Source organism: Seriola aureovittata, chromosome 10 (genome assembly GCF_021018895.1).
Source record: "Seriola aureovittata isolate HTS-2021-v1 ecotype China chromosome 10, ASM2101889v1, whole genome shotgun sequence".
Taxonomy (NCBI): Eukaryota; Metazoa; Chordata; class Actinopteri; order Carangiformes; family Carangidae; genus Seriola; species Seriola aureovittata.
The window spans coordinates 24,427,642-24,452,429 of NC_079373.1; the positions used below are offsets into that span (position 1 = coordinate 24,427,642).

Below are 24,788 nucleotides of genomic sequence, written 5' to 3' on the forward strand. Positions count from 1 at the left end.
TATAGTAAGTCTTAAAAAGTCATATAAAAAGTCATAGTGCAGGAAAGCATAAAAACATAATATTATAGTATGGCATAAAAAGTCATAAAAATGTCATACTATAGTAAGAAATGAAAACTTCATAGTATAGTGAGGCATTAAAATGTCATAGTATAGTAAGACATATAAAGTCATAAAAAAAGTCATAGTATTGTAAGGCATAAAAAGTACATAGTATATTAAGGTATAAAAAGTCACACTATATTAAGGCATAAAACGTCATAGTAAGGCATAAAAAGTCATAAATAAGTCATAGTATAGTGAGGCATAAAAACATCTAAAAAAACATTTTAGTAAAATAAGGCATAAATACATGATAAAATAGGAAGGCATGAACGGTAATAAAAAAGACATAGTATAGTCAGGCATAAAAACACTCAATGTCTAACCCGAAGGTCCCTGGTGTGGGGGTTTGAACCCAAAACCTTCTAATTGGGAAGCATTAGACCGAACCACTCACCCACCTAGACAGCCCACTAGAACAAATGTATAGTAAAGACTAAAAAGTCATACTAAAGTAAGGCATAAAAATTTCAAGCTTTTTGAAAGCATAAAAATATCATAGAATGAGAAGGCACAAAAAGACAAAAACATTATAATATAGTAAAGCATAAAAAAATCATAAGTAAGTCATAGTATAGTAAAGCATAAAAAGTCATTAAAAAGTCATGGTATAGTAAAGCATAAAAAATCTAAAAAAATGTCATAGTATAGTAAGGTATAAAAACATCTAAAAAAAGGTCATAGTACAGTATATTAAGGCATAAAAAGTTATAAATAAGTCAAGTTATAGTAAGGCATAAAAATGTTTAAAAAAACATCATAGTATAGTAGGGCATAAAGCCGTCATAAAAAAGTCATAATATAGTCAGTTATAAAAACCTCATAGTATAGTAAGGCACGAAAAGTCATAAGTAAGTCATAGTATAGTAAAGCATAAAAAGTCATAAAAAAAGTCATAGTATAGTATGGCATAAAAACTTCATAGTATATTAAGGCATAAAAGTTTTATAGTATAGAAAGGCATAAAAACATTAAAAAAAATGTCATAGTATCGTAAGGCATAAAAATTCATAAAACAGTCATAGTATTGTAAGGCATAAAAACGTCAAAAAAACAGCTTGGTATAGTAAGGCACAAAAAGTCGTAAGTAAGTCATAGTATTGTAAGGTATAAAAACGTCATAGTATAGTAAGGCATGAAAATTCATATTATAATAAGGTATAAAAAGTCACCAATAAATCTGAGATCTATGTCTTTAAGAGGAAGCCGATATTCTCAGAGAGAACACACGCAATTGCTTGCTAGGTATCAAATACCAAATATGAATATGTAGTTCTTTAAAAGCTGCCAGCTTCCCATTTGTATCGAGGTTATCTGTGTCCACTCTTAGTGACAAAACTAAGCTAAAACATGTCTTTGATGTCTCTCAACAGTGCTTCACATTCTCAGACTCAATGACCACTGACAACTTCCAAGTATAACCACAATGTCCTACTGTTAGCTGCTGAGGAATAGGTGTTGATGACAGAAGCAGCAGAGACTAGGAGGTATATCCAACAGTCCTGAGATCTGATCTAACCACAAACCCTTTTTAGAGGTGATTTAAGCCAAAGATGTTTCTGTGTTCTGTGTGACGGTATAGCTCATAATCACTGAGACCTTTTTAGTTTGCCCAGTACAATCTTATTACCTCTCATTCTGCGAATGTCTCCCTGAATACCAAGCAATCTGTAGATAGTACGGGTCAGACAGCACAACATGGGGTAACTAGCCATCCTCCGCTTTTCTTTGTTGTGGAGCAACCTTCATGCTAAGATAATGTGAAGACACCCCCTACATCATCTGCCACACATCCATCCTCCCACTTTCCTGTCTGAATAGCAGATGAGGATATAGTGCCTACACAGTCAAACACAGATGCACATACAGACTGCACATCATTGGGAAATAGGTACATTAACTCCATGTGCCAAAGACTGCACACACAGTGGAGGTCATGAATATTTGACAGGAGCTGCACAAACCTTGGAGAACTTTAAGCTCAACTCGCTGGTCACCATGCATCTTTAATCAGGTCTGCCCCTCTTGTCCGACATCAGGAAAAGAATAACTGCTGGGACCCGGAGTTTGAGAAAGTAGCTGGCCCTCTCTCCACCTTGATGAATAAGTAAACACATTCAACCAGGCAGAGATGCAGTCTGCTGGCTTTGAGTCGATAACAAGTAGATTTGTTTTCTTCTGAAAGCAGCGCTGTTTACAAGCTACCGATTACCCCTCAAATTTGATCCATCTCTCAACAGTTTTCACTGAGCTTTGACACGACCTGGCTCTCAGTCTGACCACACACTCTCTGCCTCTCCTCTCGACGTGTCCAAGCAGAGCCTGTGAAAGGTGTATTTCATGGTGTAATAAAAAAGAAATTAGGTTGTGCCTGCGCTGAGCTTCTGTTTATGAGCTTCCCATAAATATTTTCCATCTAAATTTGTGTCAATTTCAGAGCAGCTTCCTCCTATAGAGACAAACTTGATTTTCCTGAGTTACTGTAATATTCATTGCATACACCTGAGACTGCTTCAGTGCTCAAGGTTATTTTCAATAAGAAGCTGTTTAATGTTAGCAGCTATGTATAAACTACTGAAAAACAAAACACATGTGAGTGCACCTCTGCTTGTGTAACAATAACTACTGGCGGCTGCACAACACAAGTTAAAAAGTGTGTTTTCTTTACATCAAACATTGATACTTTTTTTTTTTTTTAAATGCAATCTGTTCCATTGCCTGCATGTCATCAAACAAATAAACAATAATGTTTACCAAATGGCTTTGTTGTACAACATACCCGCTTATTAAAATGGCATCTCATTAGAAGCATTGAGCAGCCGTTTTACATGAGATTAATTGGGTTTTTTTTAAAGCACTTTCTCTTCATTATCATTCTGTCTTGCAAATGGATTCAGTGCAAAAGGCAATGCATATTCATTTTACAGGAAGCTTGAAAATTGTTCGGAAATGAGCCAAAGGTGGAGCCGGGCTGGTGTGCCGACTTAGGCTGAATAATAAACACAAGAGCCTCTGCGCTGGAGGTGAAAGAGAACGGCTGTGTCTGTGGAATACATTTGGAGACCTGCTGAAAACACGTCTCTTACCTTCAATGAAGATTTGTAGTTAATTAGCATTAGATCTAAAACACCTCTTAATGATAATTATTATTAAAAACATGTAAATGGCACACATTAGATATGTTCATACCCAAAATGAGGAACAGGATGGATGTGTTTTTGATTCCCATGCTGCCAGGTAAAGATTTGGATGTAAGGCGAATTCTTGGCTACCTCTTTCACTCTAGTGGCATTAATAATGCACACAGACAAGCTTTTACTGGATTCTGATTTGCTATTTCAAAAAGCAGGAGGAAATGTGCAGCATACTCTCTTGATAGAGTGGTCTAGTTGCACTTTAATGAAATGAATAGGGAAGATTCTTCTTTTTTTCTTTGACATACTATTTTGTATGTGTAATGTGTATATTTCAACATCAGAGGAGCTCACTTGGTTTGAAAGCCAGCCTGAGGCTGGGAACCAAACAAAAAGTTTTCCTTTTTGCCAAGTTATGGACTCTTTTACCTGAGGCAAGATGAAGCACTTCAAAGGCAAAGGGCATCCTTTGTCAGCATCTCAAACTGACAACAAGAGATCCACCTCAAGAGTAATTGCAGACAACCGCTATTCAAAAGAAACAGTCCCTTTGGCTACACATCCAACAAAACAAGAGACATCATTTCACAGAGCTGCGATCCGTCATTAACCTTAACAGGGTTAATGGGGGATCTATCATCAGTAGGAAAAAAAGTAAAAGAGCATGTCTACGTGTAAGTTTGTAAATTGGACTAATTAACATGTTGACATGCTAGCATGTATTAGTCAGTATAAATATATTTTACTAAAAATTAATTTAGAGTAGAATGTCACAGCCTTTCTTGACTTTAGGACAAATTTGCCATCAGCCTGAGTCTAATTGATTTTCCAGAAGACGAATAAAAAGGAATAAGACCTGAAATTAGCCAGTGTCATTTTTGTGGAGACATCCTTCGTCTTTAGCTCTGAGCATAAATGTCACTGAACAGTAAAACACTCGTTAATTAAAGTGTAATTGTGTTGCAGTTGGTTCGGTGCCTCATTTAGTTCTATCTGATTATAGCAATAAACTGCCACTGCAGCTTCCGATACAAGTGACAGAAAAGAGCCATATACTGCAGACACTGAGTGAAAGCATTGAGTTATAATATAACTATAAATCTAATGAAATGATCAGCATCATATTGCATTGCATGGGGCACCTGGTTGTGGCCCACAACAACCACAGCACTTTACTGTTTGCTGATGAGCAGCTACATAAGAAGGGGTAGTGATTAAAGGTGCACTTTTTTGGTGTCACCTTTCTTGTCTTACAGGCGGTTTCATACATCTGCAGGGGTTGATGGAGTCGTTGATTGATACAATAACCCAACAATTTCATGCTCTGGGACAGGTGCTTAAATTTCTAGCCTTCAAAAGTCAACAACCGTTTAACCTTTAAAGGTCCCATATTGTATAAAGTGAGATTTCCATTTCTTTTTTGATTATAAAGCAGGTCTAGGTTCTATATTAATACTGTGAAAGTATCAAAGCATTCAGTCCACAGAGAAATGCACACAGCCTTTATTCAGAAACTTAGCCTTAAAAGGAGCCGTCAGGACATCCTGTAACTTTGTGATGTCACAACAAAGCAGTCGCCCACCTGAACCCATCATCCAACCTTGCAGGATTTGGTTTCTCTGAGTGTTTACCTGAAATCTGGTATATTTCTTATTCAATCACTTAGAAAACAGTTAGCCTCACCGACCTGTTGCTACTAGAGTTCCAGAGAGAGGCCTGAGAAAGGAAATGTAAAACGACATGGGGATGGTAGATTTTTGTATTCAAAACAAAAAGAAACACAAATATAAACAAATATAAACCACACAAACCAATAAACCACAAATGTATCTTCTTATGGATCAACACTTCAAGTAAAAGACTGGAAAAGTATAAAATATCAGACCTTTAACCACTATTTCAATACTTATTCCAATCTTATTAGTTGTGGATATAAGAGGAGGAAATGTAATAGTTTCTTAACAGTGAAAAAATTGTTCAGCAGCAAGATCATTAAAAGGGTATGGAATTAAAGTAAAGTTTTTATGAGGACCTGAGAGCGCATTTCTGTCATCACACATGCCACTGTATTTTTCAAGGTTATAAAATAATAGGCTGATGATAGAAAACTCAAGGTCTGACGAATGACCACTGAAATTTGCTGAACACACTGTAATGTTGCTGTGGGGCGAACAGGGTCGTTAAGGTTGAATAAGTACAGACTTTAAGTCCCAGAATAGCTAATTAATGTACACCATGTGCTCTTGGAGGCTCATGGGAGGCCAGACACAACAAGCGCAGGCAGGCGAGATCTTATATTGAGCTGCATTGTATTATTCTGTGGTGACAAAATATGAATGTAATATTTAAAAAAAAAAAAAAAGAATGTGTCTGGCATCACATATCAGATTTTAAAGCCTAATGCATTCACAGCATGCAGCAGAGCTAATCTTCCAAACATACATTACAGTGGTATCAATGATTCTCTTGAAAGGGCTTTTTCATCCATGAAACGTTTGTTTTTGATTACCAAAGGAGAGGCTCAGTGAGGGCTGCCCAGTCAGGGGTATTGGAGATAAATGTCTTTTAGTGATTGGCCATCCCACACATCTCTCATCAAATATTCATGCTGGAGACTTGGGAGAATTGTGAGGATGCAGGGATATAGGATATTCTCCCATCAGTTTAAAGCTGGGATAGGCAGTGAGTGTCTCAGCAGAGGGACGCCTCCGGAAGAACAACGCTATTCAAGGCTGGAGAGGCCAGCAGGAAAATTGACCTACTCCTCTGAGGTATCGTGCTGTACATCTGAATTTCTGCTTGTTGCACAGTCTCCTGCATTCAGGAGGAGAGAATGTGTAATCTCTAGGATTGTGGAGGTTGCTTTTGAAGTATAATCCTGTAAAGATTATGGCTTCCTTGATTTAAATTGCAAACACTACTGCAGTGAACTTGGAAGGTTTAAACTCAGTAATGCTGACTGGTTTATTTTGCTTTCTAGTGAATTTTTTTGCCTCCAGGATCCCCACAAGTTGCTATGTTGAATTTTTCAATCTGAACTACTTTTTTAAATTCAAGCTTGATTCATATTTCTGCCTATCTTGTTGTATTTAAAATTGAATCTATTGGCTGGTTTTTCAGCCAGTAGCTTCAACACAACACAGGCAATTGCTTTGATAAGCATCATCTACAAACTAATCCTGCAGTTGCTACATAGACAGTGAATGGTGAGGAAACTGTTGGCCTGCTGCTGGCTGCCACTGCACAACACTACAATACCTTGGGACACTGATGTAATTAAAAGCAGCATTAATCATTTTTTTGGGGCCACTAAGAACTCCAGAAAAAGCTAACATACATATTACCCCTATAAAGTTGCTTTAGCTTGAACTCACAAAGGGTTACAAACCAATATGAAGACAGGACAACATCACAGCTTCACAAAAGTGAAGTCAAAACATCTTGATCGCCCCCTGGTGGCTGGCAGCAGCATAGGTCATAAACCCCACCCTCCTCCATGTTAGACAGCTGTGATTGACACGATTGGGTCGAGAGGGTTTATGGCCGGCACCTTTTATTTCTGCTGCTTCACTTCCTGTTCACTACTGCACAGACTCTGGCTCCAAATTACATCACCAGCACAAGATGGCAGCGCTCGCATTGCGGGATATTTTGGCTTCATTTTTGTACAATGTGCGGAAGTGGAGACAAGTCATCCATTTTTATATACAGTCATTGTTACAAGCTTACACATCCAGTAGACATGGAGCAATATTATCATATCACTGTTTTGGTTTCCATCAGCTCCTGAGCAACCAAACTAAATGTTGTCAACGCTAATCGCTAGCTTTGATGCATAGAGTACGTTAGCTAGATGAAATGCTTTGAAACTTTTACTTTATATGCTACCAAATTATTAACATTTCAACAGCACCATCATTTCTTCTCTAGCCAGTAGAATTTTAAAAAGTAAAAACTAAAAAATATTAGCAAATTAGACACTAGGTGGCTGAATTTTTCTGTTACATATCATGGACATGACATGAATCACGCATTATTAAAGCCCATCAGTCAGACACCTGCAGTTATTACAAATTACAGCAGGACCCCAGGTGATGCTATTCCCGTACGTGAACAGGGCTTCGAGATTATGGGCACATTTTATGGGTCACAGCTGCAAGCCCATCATTTAAAAAGAAGGATATATCTCACAGAAAAAAAAAATCTATGAGCCCAGAGTGAGAGATAATTCAGGGTTGATGGACCGCCTCCAAACATTGCCATCTGACGAGATCAATTCATTCATCATTCAAGTTTTATTACTCTGATTTGCACCTTAGGGTGACAGTACTACATATTGACTTTGTATCATGATTTCAGTTCAGTTTTGGGATGCATTTTCCTAATGACATTAAAACGTCTTGACTTAAACTGAAGTAGGACACTGCACCTTTAAATCTACCTGAGTACTTTCTACGTGATTAAATGCAAAATCCAGTTTTGTAAGCCCACAGTCAGTTCTTTGGCTGTCCAGTCAGCTTGACCAAAAAGCTCATTCCCTAAGAGCACTTCAATGTATGCGCTGTCATACTGGGTGAAACTGGGCCATCTTATTGTGTTCTCCAGTCCTCACTTCAACACGGAGCCTTTTGAAAAGCCTGCCTGTGCCCCATCCTCCTCTGCACTAAATGTGTAGGGAGGAGATAGTGCATTCTCATGTTATCTGCCACCGGCCTATTGCCCCTTCAGCCATTTTCTCATTTCACAGATTTGACCAGGAGGTGACCTTGGCTTTTTAAGTGCTTTTAAGGCACAGCCAAGTCTCCTCTTCCTTTTTCCTGTCTCACAAATGGAGACAGAGAGAGAGTGAGAAGGAGAGGGGATTTCTTTCCGGCCTTTTCTTCACTGGCCTTTTTCCCCCTCTTTCCCCCCCATCCTCTCTCATGCCCGTAGCCCATGTCCTGGTTTTTTTATTTTTTATTTTCTAGAGTAGACATGATGACAGGCTATTGTCTGCTAATTCACGTGGGTCTGTGCTTTTAATGTAGAAAATGGCCTCTGGGGAGCCGCATCATATGTGTATGACACATGACGTCAGCCACAGAGGGCAGTCAGGGAGCTTGAAGTCAGGGAGACACACACAGTCCATTAGCCGAATGTGATGTAACAAAGAACTAATTGAATATCTTTGCCTTGGAGAGTGTTTCACAATATTCAAATACTAATCATCTTGTGTCTGAGATGTAGGTAATAATTTGTATCACCGTCTGCGTCTTCACAACCTCACACAAGGGATGGGGAACAGACAGAGGCCATATGCACAGGTCTGCATGTGCACAGGGGGCCGTACACATGTCGAGTGTGTTTTCTAGTGGAAATAAGCAGTATCGCAGTCCTCCATCGCCATCGCTCCCAAGTGCACCTCTGGCGGAGCGCTAATCTGGGTCAAAGTACTAACTGCTTAGAAGGGCCTGGGAGAGGCTCGCTCACATATGAATCATTTCTCACGCCTCCCGTCCTCATTACGCTCGCCGCGGCCGGAATGGCAAAAGTCTGTCATATTTACCTCTGATGACCTTAAACGTAAACATCCTGACAGCCCTCTGAAAGTACATCAGTTAACACAGCTCCAATAACAACAACATCCTCGCTCTCTTTCCCTTTTGAGACTGTCAGCGCAGAGAGTCAGAGAAACACCCTCAGCAGTTCTCCGTGATGAAGCAGGAGCCGTGTATATGTCGCCGCATCATCGGCGCATTATGCACTTTCATTGCACTTAGTTTGTGTTTCATGATAAATGCAGTCTCCCTTTCATTTCAATGATGCAGTTAAGGATTGGCCGTCCAGAAATGGCACGGCTCCATTCACAGCTATAAAAGATATGAGACCTTCTCCTCTCCGGCCAAAGTAAGTAGAAATCAAATAGGGCGGAAAATATGGACTGATCTGAGGAAGCTCTTTACCGTCACATTTCAATTGCGGCCCGGGCTGGATGATCTGGATGATTATACTGCAGTAGAGAAAGGGCCAGAGCCGTTTGTTCGGACTGTTTTGATGCTTGATTGCTCTGAAGCTAGCATCAATGGGCGGCATGTGCTCAATATTTCATGAGAGAGTACTCCAGTAGCTCACGCCACCTGTGCCAGTGCAGCTCTGGACAAAAAAACAAGCCTTAATGCTGATGAATTCGAAAAGCTTTGTTGATGTCTCCAACACATTCTGGAATGAGAACAAGGCGCTGTCTAAAGGAAAGGACACTGGGACTGTCCGGAATAGAAAAGGGCTGTTTGGCAGTGTTTGGAAATATTCTTGTATCTGAGAAGCCGACAGGCCGACTGGCTGAGACCGTTTTGGGTTTTTTATGTTTTTTTAAGGCTTGTCTCGCACACCAACTCCTTATGGGAGAACAGCTGGAAGTGCCGTTGTCGCTGGAGTGCCTGTTTCTCCCTTGAGGGCCACGGCGGCGGTTGGTGGTGGTGGTGGTGGTGGGGAGGGCAGCGCACTTGGACAGTGTGTCCGTAGGGAGTGCATCACATTCAGCACACACACATACACACACACACTCTTCCCTCCACTGCCACCTCCACAACACCCCCTCCTCCCATTAGAGTGAGTGAGCTCAAGCTGCTGACAGCGGTGACAGCCCCAGTGCAGGGAGGCGACGGGGGGGGGGGGACATCTGTTTGGGTCCTTGACGCAGCCTCCTGGCCTCCGGAGTTTGATGCAGCTGGGATTGGTAAAGCACATCAGGCCTGTGACCATTTTATGATCACAAAGCAGAGCAAAATAAGACTTTGTGTTGCCGCCTCAAATTACATGATGACTCCCTTTGGAAGATTACCTTTGTGGAAATGACAGCTCATCAATCTCAGACATGATTGGCTGTTGTGACACATAGGGTTTTACAGGAATTACACGGTGGAATCTCCCAGTAAGCCAGCTTTCAGGCTTTAATTTACCACACCTCTCATTGATAATGCTCCCATTGACAATTCCCCTCTGCATCCCAATAATTAAGATCATTTCCGTGTTCCTGTAAAGGGTGTGGATGTCTGACAAGGGTCGCCAAGTCTTTGTAGATGAAAGATTCCTTTGTCTGGCAGGCTGTAAGAATGTAGTAATTAGTAAACTGTTTGACCAATTTTGAATTATTAACAAAACAGCCATTTCATAATAAAGGGATTTATTATTCCGCCCAGCGCTACAATTTTGTTATCAACAAAAGCCTCTGTTACTCTCGGCTTTTTATCGAGGAAGAAAATCCATTGAAAATGGCTGAAGGCCTGACACAAAGCAACTGCTGAATCCCTGCAAATCTGCAGGCTTAATTGATTATTTGTGCAGAGCTGTATATCTGCAAGGTGCAGGATACCCAGGGGAAATAATGTAAAACAGATAACAAGATGAAATGTGGGAGAATTGCTTTCTGCTGCCCATTTTATTAATCTTTTTCCCTTTTCTTATTCACAATGAGTTTCCCCATCTAGGTTTTTCCCATTACAGGAAACGCAGATTCACATTTTAAAAACGGCGTGGCCTAAATCGAAAGTTGAGAGTTGATTCAAGCCGCCAAGAAAAGTGTTTGTTAAGAGGTTATTTTGATTTCTGAATAACACATGGCAGGACTCAGTGTTGTGTGTACCTGAAACTCCCAGAGGAGAGCATTTTATTTTCAAATCTCATCTTCATTATTCTGTCTTTTCTCAGTTCCTTGCTGGCATTCAAAGGAGTGAATTCATTATGCCGATACACTACACAAACAGTTTTTAAAGCAATATATTCAGAGTCAGGTTTACAGTTGTTAGTCCTCAGCGGAGCCACGTGCTCTCTGAGGCGTCCTGACACTGTGGTTTCCCTTTTGTGGAAATGACTTTAAAGGAACAACCTTGGGAAGATGGGATGTGAAATCACTGTGGAGCTCGACTCATGTTTGTGGCATGTCAGTGCCACTCTGCTCAATCCTATACCCTTTTCTTCCCCCATTTACTCTGCTCTTCGCTCCCCCTTTCACAGCTCTCGACAAAACAAAAAAAAGGTGGTATTGTTGGCATGCTGGAGGACCGCTTCCACTCGGCAGCAATCAAGCCATTACGAATGGAGAGGGAATGGAAGGCCTTTTGTTTTGTTTTTCTTTTTTTCCTTTTTTTTTTTGTTTTTTTTTGTTTGGTGTGATATAGAATTCTTGGCATTAGGTTGCACATCAGGCCAGACCATAATTGCCTTCTCCTCACTGGGGAGCTTCTTGTTTTCCATTTCAAGTCTGCCTCCGACAGATTTCACCATTAGAGGGAGGGGGAGGAGGGGAGTGTAGCAGGGGGAAAAGGAAGACAATTCCTGGATCAGTCATCTCATATGGGCTGCCAGAGAAGCATGGACGACATTGAGGATGAATCCAGAGATAGCTTGCCAAGGTACTTTCTGTCTGGAACACAGAAGAACTGGGATATTACAAAAAAAAAAGAACATGTGTATAAAAACTAGGCCCTACTTCCTCAAAGATACTGTAATGTATCTAGTGTTGAAACGATGAGATGCTTATTTATTCATTGAACGTGGGAAGTTGCTGAAATAAAATGTAAATTTTCTTGGTTTTGGGCTGTTAGTCTGGCATAACAAGCACTTTGAAGACACCACTTATAGGGCTCCTGAACTTGTGATGGTCATTTTTCAATATATTGTCTAGAATAAATAATTTAAGGTCCTGTATTTTACACTTTTTGTGTTTTATTTTAAGTCTTAATGTCCACAAAAAGATATATTTGTGGTTTTAAGAACCAAAAAACCATCTCAATTTAATTTTGCATCTCCTCTCTCAGGCTTCTCTCTGGAGCTCTAGCAACAACAGGTCAGTGAGCCAATCAGAAGGGGGGAGGCTCTGAGCCTCTCTTCTGATTGGCTGACTGTTTTCTGAGTGACTGAATAGAAATATAGATTTCAGGTAAAAACTCAGAGAAACCAAATCCTGCAAGGTTGGATGGTGGGTCTTGGGTGGGAGCTGAAAGTGGTGACTGCTTCGTTGTGACATCACAAAGTTACAGCAGTCCTGATGGCTCGCTTTAAGGCTCAGTTTCTGAATACATGCTGTGTGCATTTCTCTGTGGACTAAGCGTTTTGATATTTTCACAGTATATATATAGAACTTAGACCTGCTTTATAATCAAAAATCTAAAATCTTACTTTATACAATATGGGACTTTAAACAAAAAATACATTTATTTTCAAATAAATCTTTATTTGTAGCTCTAAAGACACTAAAACCTTTTCAGCTACAGGATCTGAGTGATGGGTGTAACATGAGTTCAACTCAACCTCAAGCTCTGTACGCGATGCTCTTAATTGTACAAGGCACTTTGTGGTAATGCTGGGAGCATTAATTTTTCATCTTCATTCTGGGACTAGTTTACACAGAGCTCTTCACGTAATCTTCCAATTCCTTTGTTTCTCGTTTTCACTCCCTGGTGCGCTCGTCTTCCTGCACAGCAAGATAATAACCCTGAGCGTGCTGTGACGTCAGGGGCTGATGGGCAGAAGGCTTCCAGCTGAAAGCCATTTCCAAACCCTGAGGTACCTGTCACGCTGTGATACTACCAGGTGATAATTTCCTTGGAGGATTTTATATTATCTCTTTGAGGAGCAACTGTGGGAACAATCAAAAGGAATTTCTGGCATCTAGGTAGGGTGTGATTGTTGAAAATGGTGGAAAATGACAACAAAATAGTCTAAAGTCTAATAGTCTATTGAATTAACAAATTGCAAGGCTTGAAAAATCTCGAACAAAATTGAACGTTTAGCCACAAGAATGAAAATCTAATTGAATTCAAGAGGTCCTCACGGCGAGCACACTCAGCTTTTGTCACAGTTTTGTTGCCACAGAGCTCCCTTTATGTCAATATAACAGGATTTTAACCTTTCACTGCGAGCACGCTTTTCAAAAGAGTTCGGTACAAGACAGTTGATGTGAGTTAAGTGCACGACATGCTGCCAGGGAAAAAAAAAAGTGAGGAGAGAGGCGGCGTTGTGGTTTATTTGGTCCAGTTCACACACACAGTGCATAATGGATATTTAACAGCCCCGGCCTGCTGGAAGTGTGCTGTGTCCTGAAATGGCGCTGGGGACATCTGAGGGAGTGTGTGACTGCCAGGATGACACACCCATTAAAACACACTTAGGTTCATTTCGCTGCTACAGTTCTGCCCTGGATTCATGCCAAAATAATGAACACAACAATACACATATGCTTTCCTCGTGTTAATGGACTTTGCAGTGAACTCATAGCATATTCCAAGAATATACTACTACTGTAGACTGGAAATAAGGATGATGATGTTTTAGGTGTTCTGATGTGCATCTTCGTCACAGTTAAATCTGGGGTAACAGTAGCAACCATGTTTCCCAGCTGCGCCTTTGGCAGGTGGAGCATCTCATCCTCTTCCTGCTCTGAGCCCATCTTGAATAATTGAAACAAGAGAGGCGCCTCGTTTTGTCTGGTATCATCACGATAGACGCCCATGACTCCAATCTGAGAGATCAACTCTTCTCCCGAACACGAAGCAGAAAAGTTGTTTAATTGCAGCCTCCCACTGGATCACACGAAGGTAATTGTAGGTCAGCGGTCTCAACATAGCTTATGCGGATGCAGAGGGAAAGAGCTGCTGCTGAGTTCTCACAATAGAAGGCGAGGCAGGCGCTAAGAAGTAAGAGCTACCTGAGCCGTGGTGTCAGGAGGACTCTTGCGCTCGTAGCCATCAACTGCGATGCCTCCAGAGTCCCTCTAATGATTCTCTCATCATCATGCTGCACTCAGCTTTCTCCAGCAGAACTCTGCAGCGCGGACACGCCGCGTATGCAATGGGATGTAATGGGACATATTCAGCTTCAGCAGTAGTTCTTTGAAGCTCAAGTAACTTAATTTTGAGTCTTACCACCTTAGCACATACGTGGTATTCAGGGAATTTCCTGACAGTATAATATAATGTCCTGTTCATCGTATCATCATAATCATAGCTTGCCAATTTAGATTTTGTGCCTCAGGGTCTCTATGTAGGTCGCTGTCCATTATCATCCTCTGCTGCACCCATAGACTGGAAATAAAGATGGACGTAGCCTCAGTCACGTCACCCATAGGTGTCTGCAGAGTAGGCTGCTCTGCTGCCGCCATCTTGGCAGCACCTGAATCGCTTTTCAAGTGGCCATTTGAGGAACTGTAGTTTTTGGCAGTCAGCTGTAATAATCTCAAGTCTAATATCTCTAATATCTAATATCTGATTGTCGTCACATTGACCACCTTGCATGTTGCTGTAGAAAGATGTTCTTAACATCTGGCATAATCCAATCACACAATGTTTTTGTTTGCTGATTTTTCTGACAGAAGACTTGAAGATCCACAGTGTGAAGTTCTTTTTACTTCTTCTATGACAATTCTTGTGAATGAACCTTTACTACGAATGAAGCCTTATAGGGATATTTTAGGGGATTATGCTAATGGTCAAATCTCACAAATGCACAACCTCCTCATGCACAGGTTAGTGTTCATCAGTGTGTATTGAGCAAGTTACGCCAAGTTCGATTGGTTTGGGGAATCTGACTTGGAACACTCCTAAAAACAGGCGTCACAGAAAAAAAGTATGAGAAATTTAGGACGAGATTGCGAAAATGTTCTGGCATAACGTCCAATGGCTCGCGCAGTGTATGACAGATAGACTATAATCAGATAATCTATAGACTACATTATCGCGATATGTATAGGGAAGATCAGAGTTTGCCATTAAATAGAAGATGTAGAGACCCGCAGGTTAGATTTAACCAGCTTTGGTCTGGTTCGTTCCTGTCCGTCAAACTGTTAAAACAAAAGATTTCCATCACAAACAGAGAGACGTGGCACATGTTTTTAAAATTTATGATTAATATAGTTGATATAAAAATTGCAACAACTAACCATTTCATAACTAAAGCTAATTTGTTCATGTACTCCATGCAGTTAAGCCTATTTGGCTTGTTACACTGTTTAAATAGAAGAAAAACAGCTCAAAATGTCAAAATAACTGATAATTGCCTTCCACATTAAACCACAATGAGTTGAAAATTGCACAGAACAGGCCACGGTGGATGGATATGTTAATTTCAGTTTTCAAGTGTGCACAAAGAGGTATTGACTGGCTGAATCCCAGATGAGGCCGACTCCTGGTGCGAGTGATCGATGTGTGTGTGGTCATTGAACTGAGTTTAGAGGTAGTTTGTATTCTATTAGGCATCTCCAGGGCTTTGCAGCAGTAGAACAAAAGCACACGCTGATGCCTAATTGCTGGCAAAGAAAAGACCAATGCCATTGTTACATCTGTAGGGTGCTGCTGCCGCCTGTTCATGGGCTTTTTCTCCCTCAGTCAGTCGCTGTCGTACAGTTGCCAATCCTGTTGCGGCTGAGCCCCGTACATAAATCTGCTCTATCAGCTTTCATTGCTGCTAATAAGCCTCCTGCATATACAAGTTTAGCTATCAACGTCAGGAAAGGCTTTGGCATTTCTTTGTTTTATCTATGTTGGGGGTGGAGAAACACTCCACAGACCATTTATTAATAAGATTAATGGTTATACATCAGTTTACTGTATGACTTTCTATCCTTAGCCTCTGACAGCCAGTGGGAAGTGACATATGATTAACACTTCATAATCTAACCCAACACCTTGGACCTGTAAATCTCACCTCTTCTGCTTAGTGTCAGAAAGGTTGACTCAACTCTGTGTGTGTGTGTGTGTGTGTGTGTGTGTGGGTGGGTGGCTAAGATGTACATCTAGCAATGCATCCTTACAAATGTATAAAATAATGTCTCAAACGTTACATTAGAGCTCAGTCAGCACATCTCCCATTCTCACAAACTGAACGTCATATGTTTGTCAAAGGTCATATTTCTTGTTGGTACCGAATGGATTGCATTAGATTCTACAGGTGTACATCAGACAGATATTGTGTCCGCTCACTGCATCCCCCTCTACACAACCCACTGCTCTTCTTCCCTTGTTATTACCCCTCAGCCAAAGAGGTTGTATTTTCACCCGTGTGTGTCTGTCGGTTTGTTTATTTTTCAGCAGGATTACGCAAAAAGTCCTGAGCCGATTTGCACTGAACCTGGTGGAGGGATGGGGCACGGGTCAGGGACAAACCCATTCAATTTTGGGACAGATCCAGATCATTCACTATGAATTTAAGCTTTTTTTCTCTGAAGTCTGGTGTATGTTTTTTGACAATGGCCTTGGCGGAGGTCCGCACTCTCTGAGTGCCCTTCGAGTTTAAAGTAGCTTTCAAGTGATCAAGCCATCAAAGAGTTGTTTACAAGAAAGATTCAACAAAACCTTGTGAGCTCTAGTCTGGTCCCCATCTCTCTATCATTCATAATGCTCATGTCTTGTTGTATTGTTGGTTTATATAACCACCGCTTTTAAAGAAGGTTCTCGAAACTGTCTTGTGACCATGGAAGGGAAGGTCACCAAGTTCAAGTTCTTCTGCCAGCAGAGAAACTGAATCGGTTTCCAAACCATCAACACCCACCACCAAGATGCCAATGAGCCATGTAAAGTAGCTTTTGTCACCCTTTACTGGGAACCAGATAATGTCAATTCATTGACATTAATTGCTCTGTTGGTTTCTTCCTGTTTCCTCCCCACTGTCGCCAAGTGCTATCTCTTTGTATAAGCTGTTGGGTTTCTCTCTAATCTTACTAATGTAAGGTCTTGACCTTACAATGTAAAGGGCCTTTAGATGATGTATGTCATGATTTCCCACTATACAAATAAAATTGATTCATTGAAATTGAATTGAATTGTAATAACTAGTAATTGAAGTCTTGTATCAAGCAAATTGTTTGGACTGTAGAAAGTGGACATTTCCTGAATTCTTTTTAAATCTTATACAATAAATAGTTGATTGATTAATCAAAACATAATTGATAAATTGATAAAAGTAAACCTAATATCTAGGTTATATCTATAAATATCCATTTTATACTGTATTATGTCTTTTTCTCTTTCTCATCTTCTGCTTTTTATCTCTTATCTTTTTTTCTTCTTCTATGGACCATAAATCTGAAATAAAGTGACCTGAATTGAAAATGTAATTTACTTCCCTCCCTTGAGTCTGTAATCTCCTAACAGAAGAAGTCACATTTAAACAACAGAGAGGAGTAAGCTGGCTGTAAAGCAGGCAGAAGAATCTTTATTTTGACTATTGGGAGCATAAGAACGTAACGAGGTGCTGGCGATCAACCATAGCATCAACATTCATTACTGAACAGCTAAAATTACCAGTAGGGGTGGGTGCATTGAACAAATCCAGCTACCAATTATATATTTTCATTGTTATTAGTGAAGAAACACATTTGATTCACATCAGTAATCCATTGTTGAGCACATCAATATCCTTTATGTCCTGTAGCGCCTTCAGTTTTTTCTCTCATGATTTGCCAATCAGTGGATTTGGTCCACCTCCCTCCCAGGCTCATTATCTTCCCCTCTCTCTATCACAGACCATTAGAAATCTGTTGAAGATAAATTATGATCCTAGTGGAAGATAATCACGTCATACATGGTCATGTGGTCCCTAAAATTAATTCCCCCCCTCCGCAATCTGTTGATGCTCGATAATAAGGCAAATTGTACGCGTGCAGCACTTCAGGCTGACAGCATTCAAAGTAACGTGTCGTTTCTCATGTTCCTGTCTTGCAGATCCCAGTAGTGAGAGGGTGTGCAGCATGAGGCTGCTGTGGAAATCCCTGGACAAAATGAGGTGTCTGAGGAAACGCTCAACCATCCCCTTCCTCGGCTTCCTCATCACCTTCCTCCTCTTCCTGAACCTCTACATCGAAGACGGCTACGTGCTGGTCAGTGAATTGTGTTGTGTGCACGTCCTAACTGCTATTAGCAAGCATTTGCCAAAATTAGAAATTTAGATGAAGCGCTCTCTTAGTATTTGTAGACCTTCTCCATGAATGAAAAGCAAATTAGACCAAATGTGCTTCTAACTGTGTTCTCGTGTTTGTTCACTCCACCCATGTTGTCCCTTTTATAATTGCTTGTTTTTAAAGGAAACATGTTTAAATTTTCATAACATGGACCCAAGTTGAAATCATCCAGATGATTTATTTCTTATTCATGATAGCATCAAAACTTGGTGAACACAGTACATTATCTGTGTTTGTTATTTAAATTATTAAGAGGGGAGTTCACATTTTCAGCTCTCTGGTTGCTCTTCTCAAGTCCATTTACGCGGCTGTGTAAACCGCCTGGAGGGGGTTTTAAGATTCCTTTTGTCTCCAAACGTCGAGGGTTAGCTCAGCCGCATCAAAACACATATTGTCAAGTTTGTACAAGATGTTAATGACAACTTTAAGAAAACAAAAGTCTTGGTTTTCCCTTCATCTGAATTATTCACAGTAGAAATTGAAATTTTCAGGAAGATTTTTATGACAGCTTGTATTTTTTTTTTTTTTTACCCCTCTGTCTTGTTCATAATATGGAGTAATGTTGTGTTTCTCATGTTGTCTTCTAGGAAGAGGATAAAAGGCAGCTCAGGGAAACATCAGTCCACCCTCCGAGCTCGGAGCGATACGTTCACACCTTCAGAGACCTCAGTAATTTCTCTGGAACCATTAATGTCACGTATCGTTATCTCGCTGGAACCCCGCTGAACCGCAAGAGTAAGTTTAGTGTTTCTTTATAGAGGAATTTACATTGACAATTTTTTTTTTTTGCATGAGCTCAGGGGAGTTACGTGAAGTCACACGAGCGAGAATAAGAACTAAAACTTAAAATCTATGATGTTGGGATTTAGAGCACGACCATAAAATGTAACTACTCCGTAGAGACTTTTTTTTTGTACCTCAAAAATTAAACACTTTGCACAACTCTCCTCCAGTGCACCATGTTTTATCCACTAAATGTTTCTATTCCAGCTGAAATATACCTGACAGACAAATGTGTTTAAGAATATAAATTAATATAAATTGATCACTTGTATTCCAATGGATTGACATAATATTCTTTATTTAAGTTTATGTTCCGGGGAACAGCCTTGAGTTTAAAATGAGGAAACTTCTTGAAACCTTAATTGAATCTTTACAGTTTTCTTAAAGGTCCCATATTGTATAAAGTGAGATTTCCATGTGTTGTTTGATTATAAAGCAGCACTTCCGTAACTTTGTGATGTCACAACAAAGCAGTCCTGGACCCACCATCCAACCGTGCAGAATTTAGTATCTCTGAGTGTTTACCCAAAACCTATCTATAATATTTTTATTTGATGACTCAAAACCAGTCAGCCAATAAGGAGAGAGGCTCGGAACCTCCTCTCCTCTGATTGGCTCACTGTCCTGTTGTTACAAGAGCTCCAGAGAGAAGCCTGAGAGAGGAAATGTAAAACTACGTTGAGATGGTTTTTGGTTCTTAAAACCACAAATATATCTTCATATGAATCAACACTTGTGTAAAATATGGGACCTTTAAAATGTGTGTTTTCTGCAAGCATTTAATTTGCATTTGCATTTGTGGTAATATGAAATACATTTTCTTCACAGAGTATCTGACCATTGGACTGTCATCAGTCAAAAGAAAAAGAGGGAACTACCTTCTGGAGACTATCAAATCCATCTTTGATCAGTCAAGTTACGAGGAACTGAAAGAGATTGTGGTTGTGGTCCACCTGGCAGACTTTGACCTGGTCTGGTGTGAGAACCTGGTGCAGGAAATCACCAGGAAGTTTGCTCACCACATCATAGCTGGACGCCTCCTGGTGATCCAGGCTCCAGAGGAGTATTACCCGTCTCTGGACGGGTTGAAAAGGAACTACAACGACCCGGAGGACCGGGTCCGTTTCCGCTCTAAGCAGAACGTTGACTACGCTTTCCTCCTCAACTTCTGCACAAACCTCTCGCACTTCTACATGATGTTGGAGGACGACGTGCGCTGCTCCAGGAACTTCCTGACGGCGCTGAAGAAGGTGATCACCTCCAGAGAAGGCTCCTACTGGGTGATGCTGGAGTTTTCCAAGCTGGGCTACATCGGGAAGCTGTACCACTCCAAAGACCTGCCTCGTCTGGCTCATTTCCTCCTCATGTTCTACCAGGAAATGCCCTGCGACTGGCTCCTCATCCACTTCAGGGGTCTGCTGGCCCAGAAAGACGTGATCCGCTTCAAGCCCTCACTGTTCCAGCACATGGGCTACTACTCGTCTTACAAAGGAGCAGAGAACAAACTGAAGGACGACGACTTTGAGGAAGACTCCATAGACATTCCTGACAACCCTCCTGCCAGCCTTTACACAAACATCAACGTCTTTGAAAACTATGACGCCGCCAAGGCTTACAGCACAGTGGACGAATACTTTTGGGGGAAGCCTCCTTCCACTGGAGATTTCTTTGTCATAGTCTTTAACAAATCGACCAAAATTAGCAAAATTAAGATTGCTACAGGTTCTGACGACCGGCAGAATGACATTCTTCACCACGGAGCTCTAGAAGTTGGAGAGAAACTGGTTGGGACTAAGAAAGGAAAACAGTGTTCGTCCTATATCACATTAGGGGAGTTTAAAAATGGCAACATTGAGGTTCAAGATGTCGACCACAAGATTGCCTTCGAAATCGAGTGTGTACGCATCGTGGTGACAGCCAGTCAGAAAGAATGGCTCATTATTAGAAGTATAAGTTTATGGACTACACAACCTCCCAGCCAATGAGGACTGTACACAAAGACTCTTAGTATGTCATAGAGGCAAAGGTTTTTATTATAATTATTATTATTATTTGTTAATGTATGTATACCCGGGTTTATTTATTCATTTTGTATGTATTTATTGATACTCATTTTGATTGCCAAATCAATCTATAGTTTTTTATACCTGCAAGTTGTAACCTTAGTGGAGCATATTCCCAGTCATTCTTAAGGACTGTTCAAATAACCTCAGAGTTTTCATGAGCGTGTGTTTTCTTCAGTTTTCCATAGACCCGTATTGTTTTCCGTTTTTGATAGCTATCCTTAACATAGGGCTGGGTGATGATTCAGTTTTATCTTTTATCTTTTTCTGTCCAGGATGAGGCCTACAATATTATCTTTTGTTTACCGTCAACAAATCTTATGAAAAGACCAAAATCCAAGTATTGCCATGAACCCAAAGTCTGATATATCGTATTCCTCTGTGCCATGGAACTGCACCGTTATGAATATCCACACGCTGAAGTTTATTTTTAGTCAACCCCGCACACGGCATCCTGCTGCGGTAAATATTCACTAGAACACCAAATGTGTGTTAATCCACCGCTGAAAATAGTCCCCCAACGAATTGTAGCACTGTTTACTCCAGTTTTTGGTAATGTTTGCTAAAAATTTGGTGCTAAGCTGTTTCAGTAAATTGCTTATCCATAAAAATGAAACAATATATTTATGAGGCATTTTTAAAGATGTACAGTATGTCGTAACTAGCAGCTTGGGGCTGACTGCCACAGACAGTATTGAGGAATGGACCAACACAGTTTGGTTTTGGCTTTTTTCATGGTGATTTGCTGACAGTAACAATTATATAGAGACATGCCAGCATTATGTATCAGTAGTTCATTCAAAACTAAGACGTCAATGAAGGTCTTGTTTGACGTATTTAGTCCAGTGTAAAGAACAACAGTAAAGAACATTGCATTGAACATTAACTTTTTTTACACTTTATTTTGCACAAATCTGTCACATCATGATATATCAGTATCAATACATCAATGGCAATATCATGAAATTCATTCACCCAGCCCTAACTTGACAACATATTACACATGTAAGTCAATATAGTGGGTGATGCAATTAACTATCACTTATGAATGCTTTTGAAGGCTCTTCAGAAAGTTGCTGTAAGGGAGGAATGAGGAATGAGGAACAGCATAGTACTGATTTATTACCGTTCAATTGTTAATTTCATTACAATTGAAGAGGTTCAATTAAATCATTTGAACCACTAATTACTTATGAATGAGGGGACAGGATAGCTGTTATGAAGTGTAGCTAAATCTTCTCCTTGAAACTACTGTCCAATTAAAGCTATTGTGTCTTCAGCAACTTTTCATGACTGATATTAAGCCTGTAAAACTGTAGCCCTGGGATTTCTCTCTGAGAATGTTCCCATTTGGCCCTTAATTATTTTTCCCCTTGTAAATGATCAGAGGTCAATGTTGCCTTGAATATTCGTCATGTCACGCCCCAACTTTTTTTTTCCTGTTTCAAATATTCCTTCCCGGTGTAATTATCTTCTCCGTTGTGGTTGAGGTGGGTGTCATGAGTGGGCTGAGCTCTTTTACTAGCACTGTATGTTCTGTCCAGGCTGCTGACAGGAGAACAATGTTTGTTTTCACCCATCTTCTCCAAGAGCTGAGATTAGATTGCACAGTGAAGAATGGGGCCAGGTCTGCTCTTAGGTCTCTTTTTTTTTCCCTCTCTCCACCACAGCACAATTTTCCCCTAGTAAATTGGTCTGTGTTTGCCTCACTCTCTACACCAGCAAAACAACATCTCCCCTGGAGCTATAGGATCTCAATTCGTTCTTTCCCCAATGTTGCGTTCTCACAACTCCGATGTTACTGCTCCTACATGGTTGCCTCTTTGTGATCTTTGCCCCCGGTTCATACAGTCTGCCGCCGCCGCCACTGCTGCTTCTGGAGGAAAATTTTCCTTGGCTCTCCTTTTCAAATTCCCCACCTTACTCTGTGTTGTTAAACAGGCTAACATTTGCAGGAATTAATTCTGCACATGTGAACTCGCCATCGCCATGGTGTTCAAAGCGAGTCAGAAACGTGCTTCGAAAAACAAACTCGTCATTCCCCACGTTCATGTAATTACAATCTGTCGGTGAGCAGCGTTCAGTCTCCCGACAATGCAATAAAGAGGTAAATGTTTACATAACGCTGACATTCTTTAGGAACAAGAGGTGGAAACAGATCGTCGTCATTGAGCATGCGACGGCGGTTTTGTGGAGCTTTGTTGCCACCTGTTCCGGGTCCCCCCTCCCCCCGAGGTCTTGTCCGGTGTCACAGATCGAGACCCTGCACAGATTGGCTTGTAGCACCATCTTTGAAATCCTTCCTCAGCGAATCTCCCCTGTGCTATCTGAAATGAAATTAGAATGCCCAGCACCCTCACAATGTGGCTTATTGTTTTTCCTCAGCATTTCCCTGGGAATGCGGCTATTCATTTTGGTGAATGATTCTGTGACCTGCATGGGATCAGCTCCTCGGAGGGGATCTTTGCCTTGAATGGATGACGCTCGGGAAAAAAAAAAAAAACACAATCTGCATTGTGCTGCGTGTGTGGTATTCTTTATGACGCACGCCGTGGTGCCAATTCTGCCCCAGTATTACCTGCTTACGAGCTATAAACACATGATGTCACCGCAGGGCAGTTAGCTGTTTTACAAGTGTAATGGATGGCTTTTGATACGCCTCACGGCCGAGCCGAGCAAACTGTGTGTTGTGAGTCCGCTGATATTTCTGGAGGAGAAAATCGCTGTCTTGATCTTTATTTGAAATAAGACGCCAGCCAAAACTTGCTGCACGCTGCAGATTTATGGACAGATTTACATCTTGGGGATAACAACAACAGCTGCATAAATTCTTAGCTATTGGCAGCATGCGTGGAAAACCTTGAGCGAACAGTGGGCACAGGATCGGTTCCACATTTCACTTCTTACAGCCGCTTTCACCGTCCATTTGTCAAGAATCAAAAACACACTGCATCGACAGATCCCTGTGAGGAAAAAGGAGGCGATGATTTGTTGGTCACTTGAAGGCAGGTAAATGTCTAAAGTTTGTTTAATTATATTGGCTGTGAGGGTCAAAGTTCAAGTGATAAATGTGAATATGATCTGTGGGTCCTGAGTTCTTTGAAATGTGAGCTGTCTTCTAGTGGAGCATGTACAAAGTGCATGAACAAAACTCCTTTTTTTTTGTACATCAGGATCTATGAATTAATTGTTCAGCTTCTGCTAATGAAATTGTACCTGGGTTCGTACGTAGAAACCTACCGATACTACCTTACTTAACAGGTTCGGGGTTCACATGTGCTGTAATATTGTTAAGTGGAGCGAGTGTGTTACGATGTTGTTCCTGTTGTCCGTTTTACTTTCCATCGTTCTCTAAATGGTACTGTACTGTAAGATGACATATATTTTTTTACATGTATCATTTCAAATGTATTGTATATATTGTACTTAAAAATGAAATTAGATTAAACGAATGAATGCCCTGAACTGCGCGGTGCATTGACTGCTGAGACAGAGCTGTGTGTGCAAAGGCAACTCGAGGGAGCACGAAATATTGAGTAAGTGTCTGCGGTGTCAAGGGCTTGAATACTGGCTTGAAAGCCTTGAGGAAAACAAAACGCTATTTACATGACCCCCCCCCCCCCATCAAAAAATGCCGTCCCCGTTGTCTTCGCCTCAACGTTGTTTTTGTTTCATTGTTAAAAATGTTTAGAAGTGTATGCAGAACATGCAGTTAAAGCGTGCATTTTAAAAGAAGAGATAACTGGCATTTGCTGCTCCTTGAAACTTGCAAGCCTG

General features: G+C 40.7%; 1 protein-coding gene across 6 annotated transcripts in view; it reads left to right on the forward strand.

The window, feature by feature from the left end:
* The window catches only part of mgat4c (mgat4 family member C), a 122,604-nt gene extending 98,128 nt beyond the window's left edge, over window positions 1–24,476 (forward strand). For all 6 annotated transcript variants that reach the window (XM_056388211.1, XM_056388208.1, XM_056388212.1 and 3 more), the window contains 3 exons: window positions 17,930–18,084; window positions 18,753–18,900; window positions 19,777–24,476. In XM_056388211.1, the coding sequence (XP_056244186.1) occupies window positions 17,956–18,084; window positions 18,753–18,900; window positions 19,777–20,933 (1,434 nt within the window). In that variant the 5' untranslated portion in view covers window positions 17,930–17,955 and the 3' untranslated portion in view covers window positions 20,934–24,476. The remainder of the gene's footprint in view (window positions 1–17,929; window positions 18,085–18,752; window positions 18,901–19,776) is intronic.
* The last annotated feature ends 312 nt before the right edge of the window (window positions 24,477–24,788 follow it).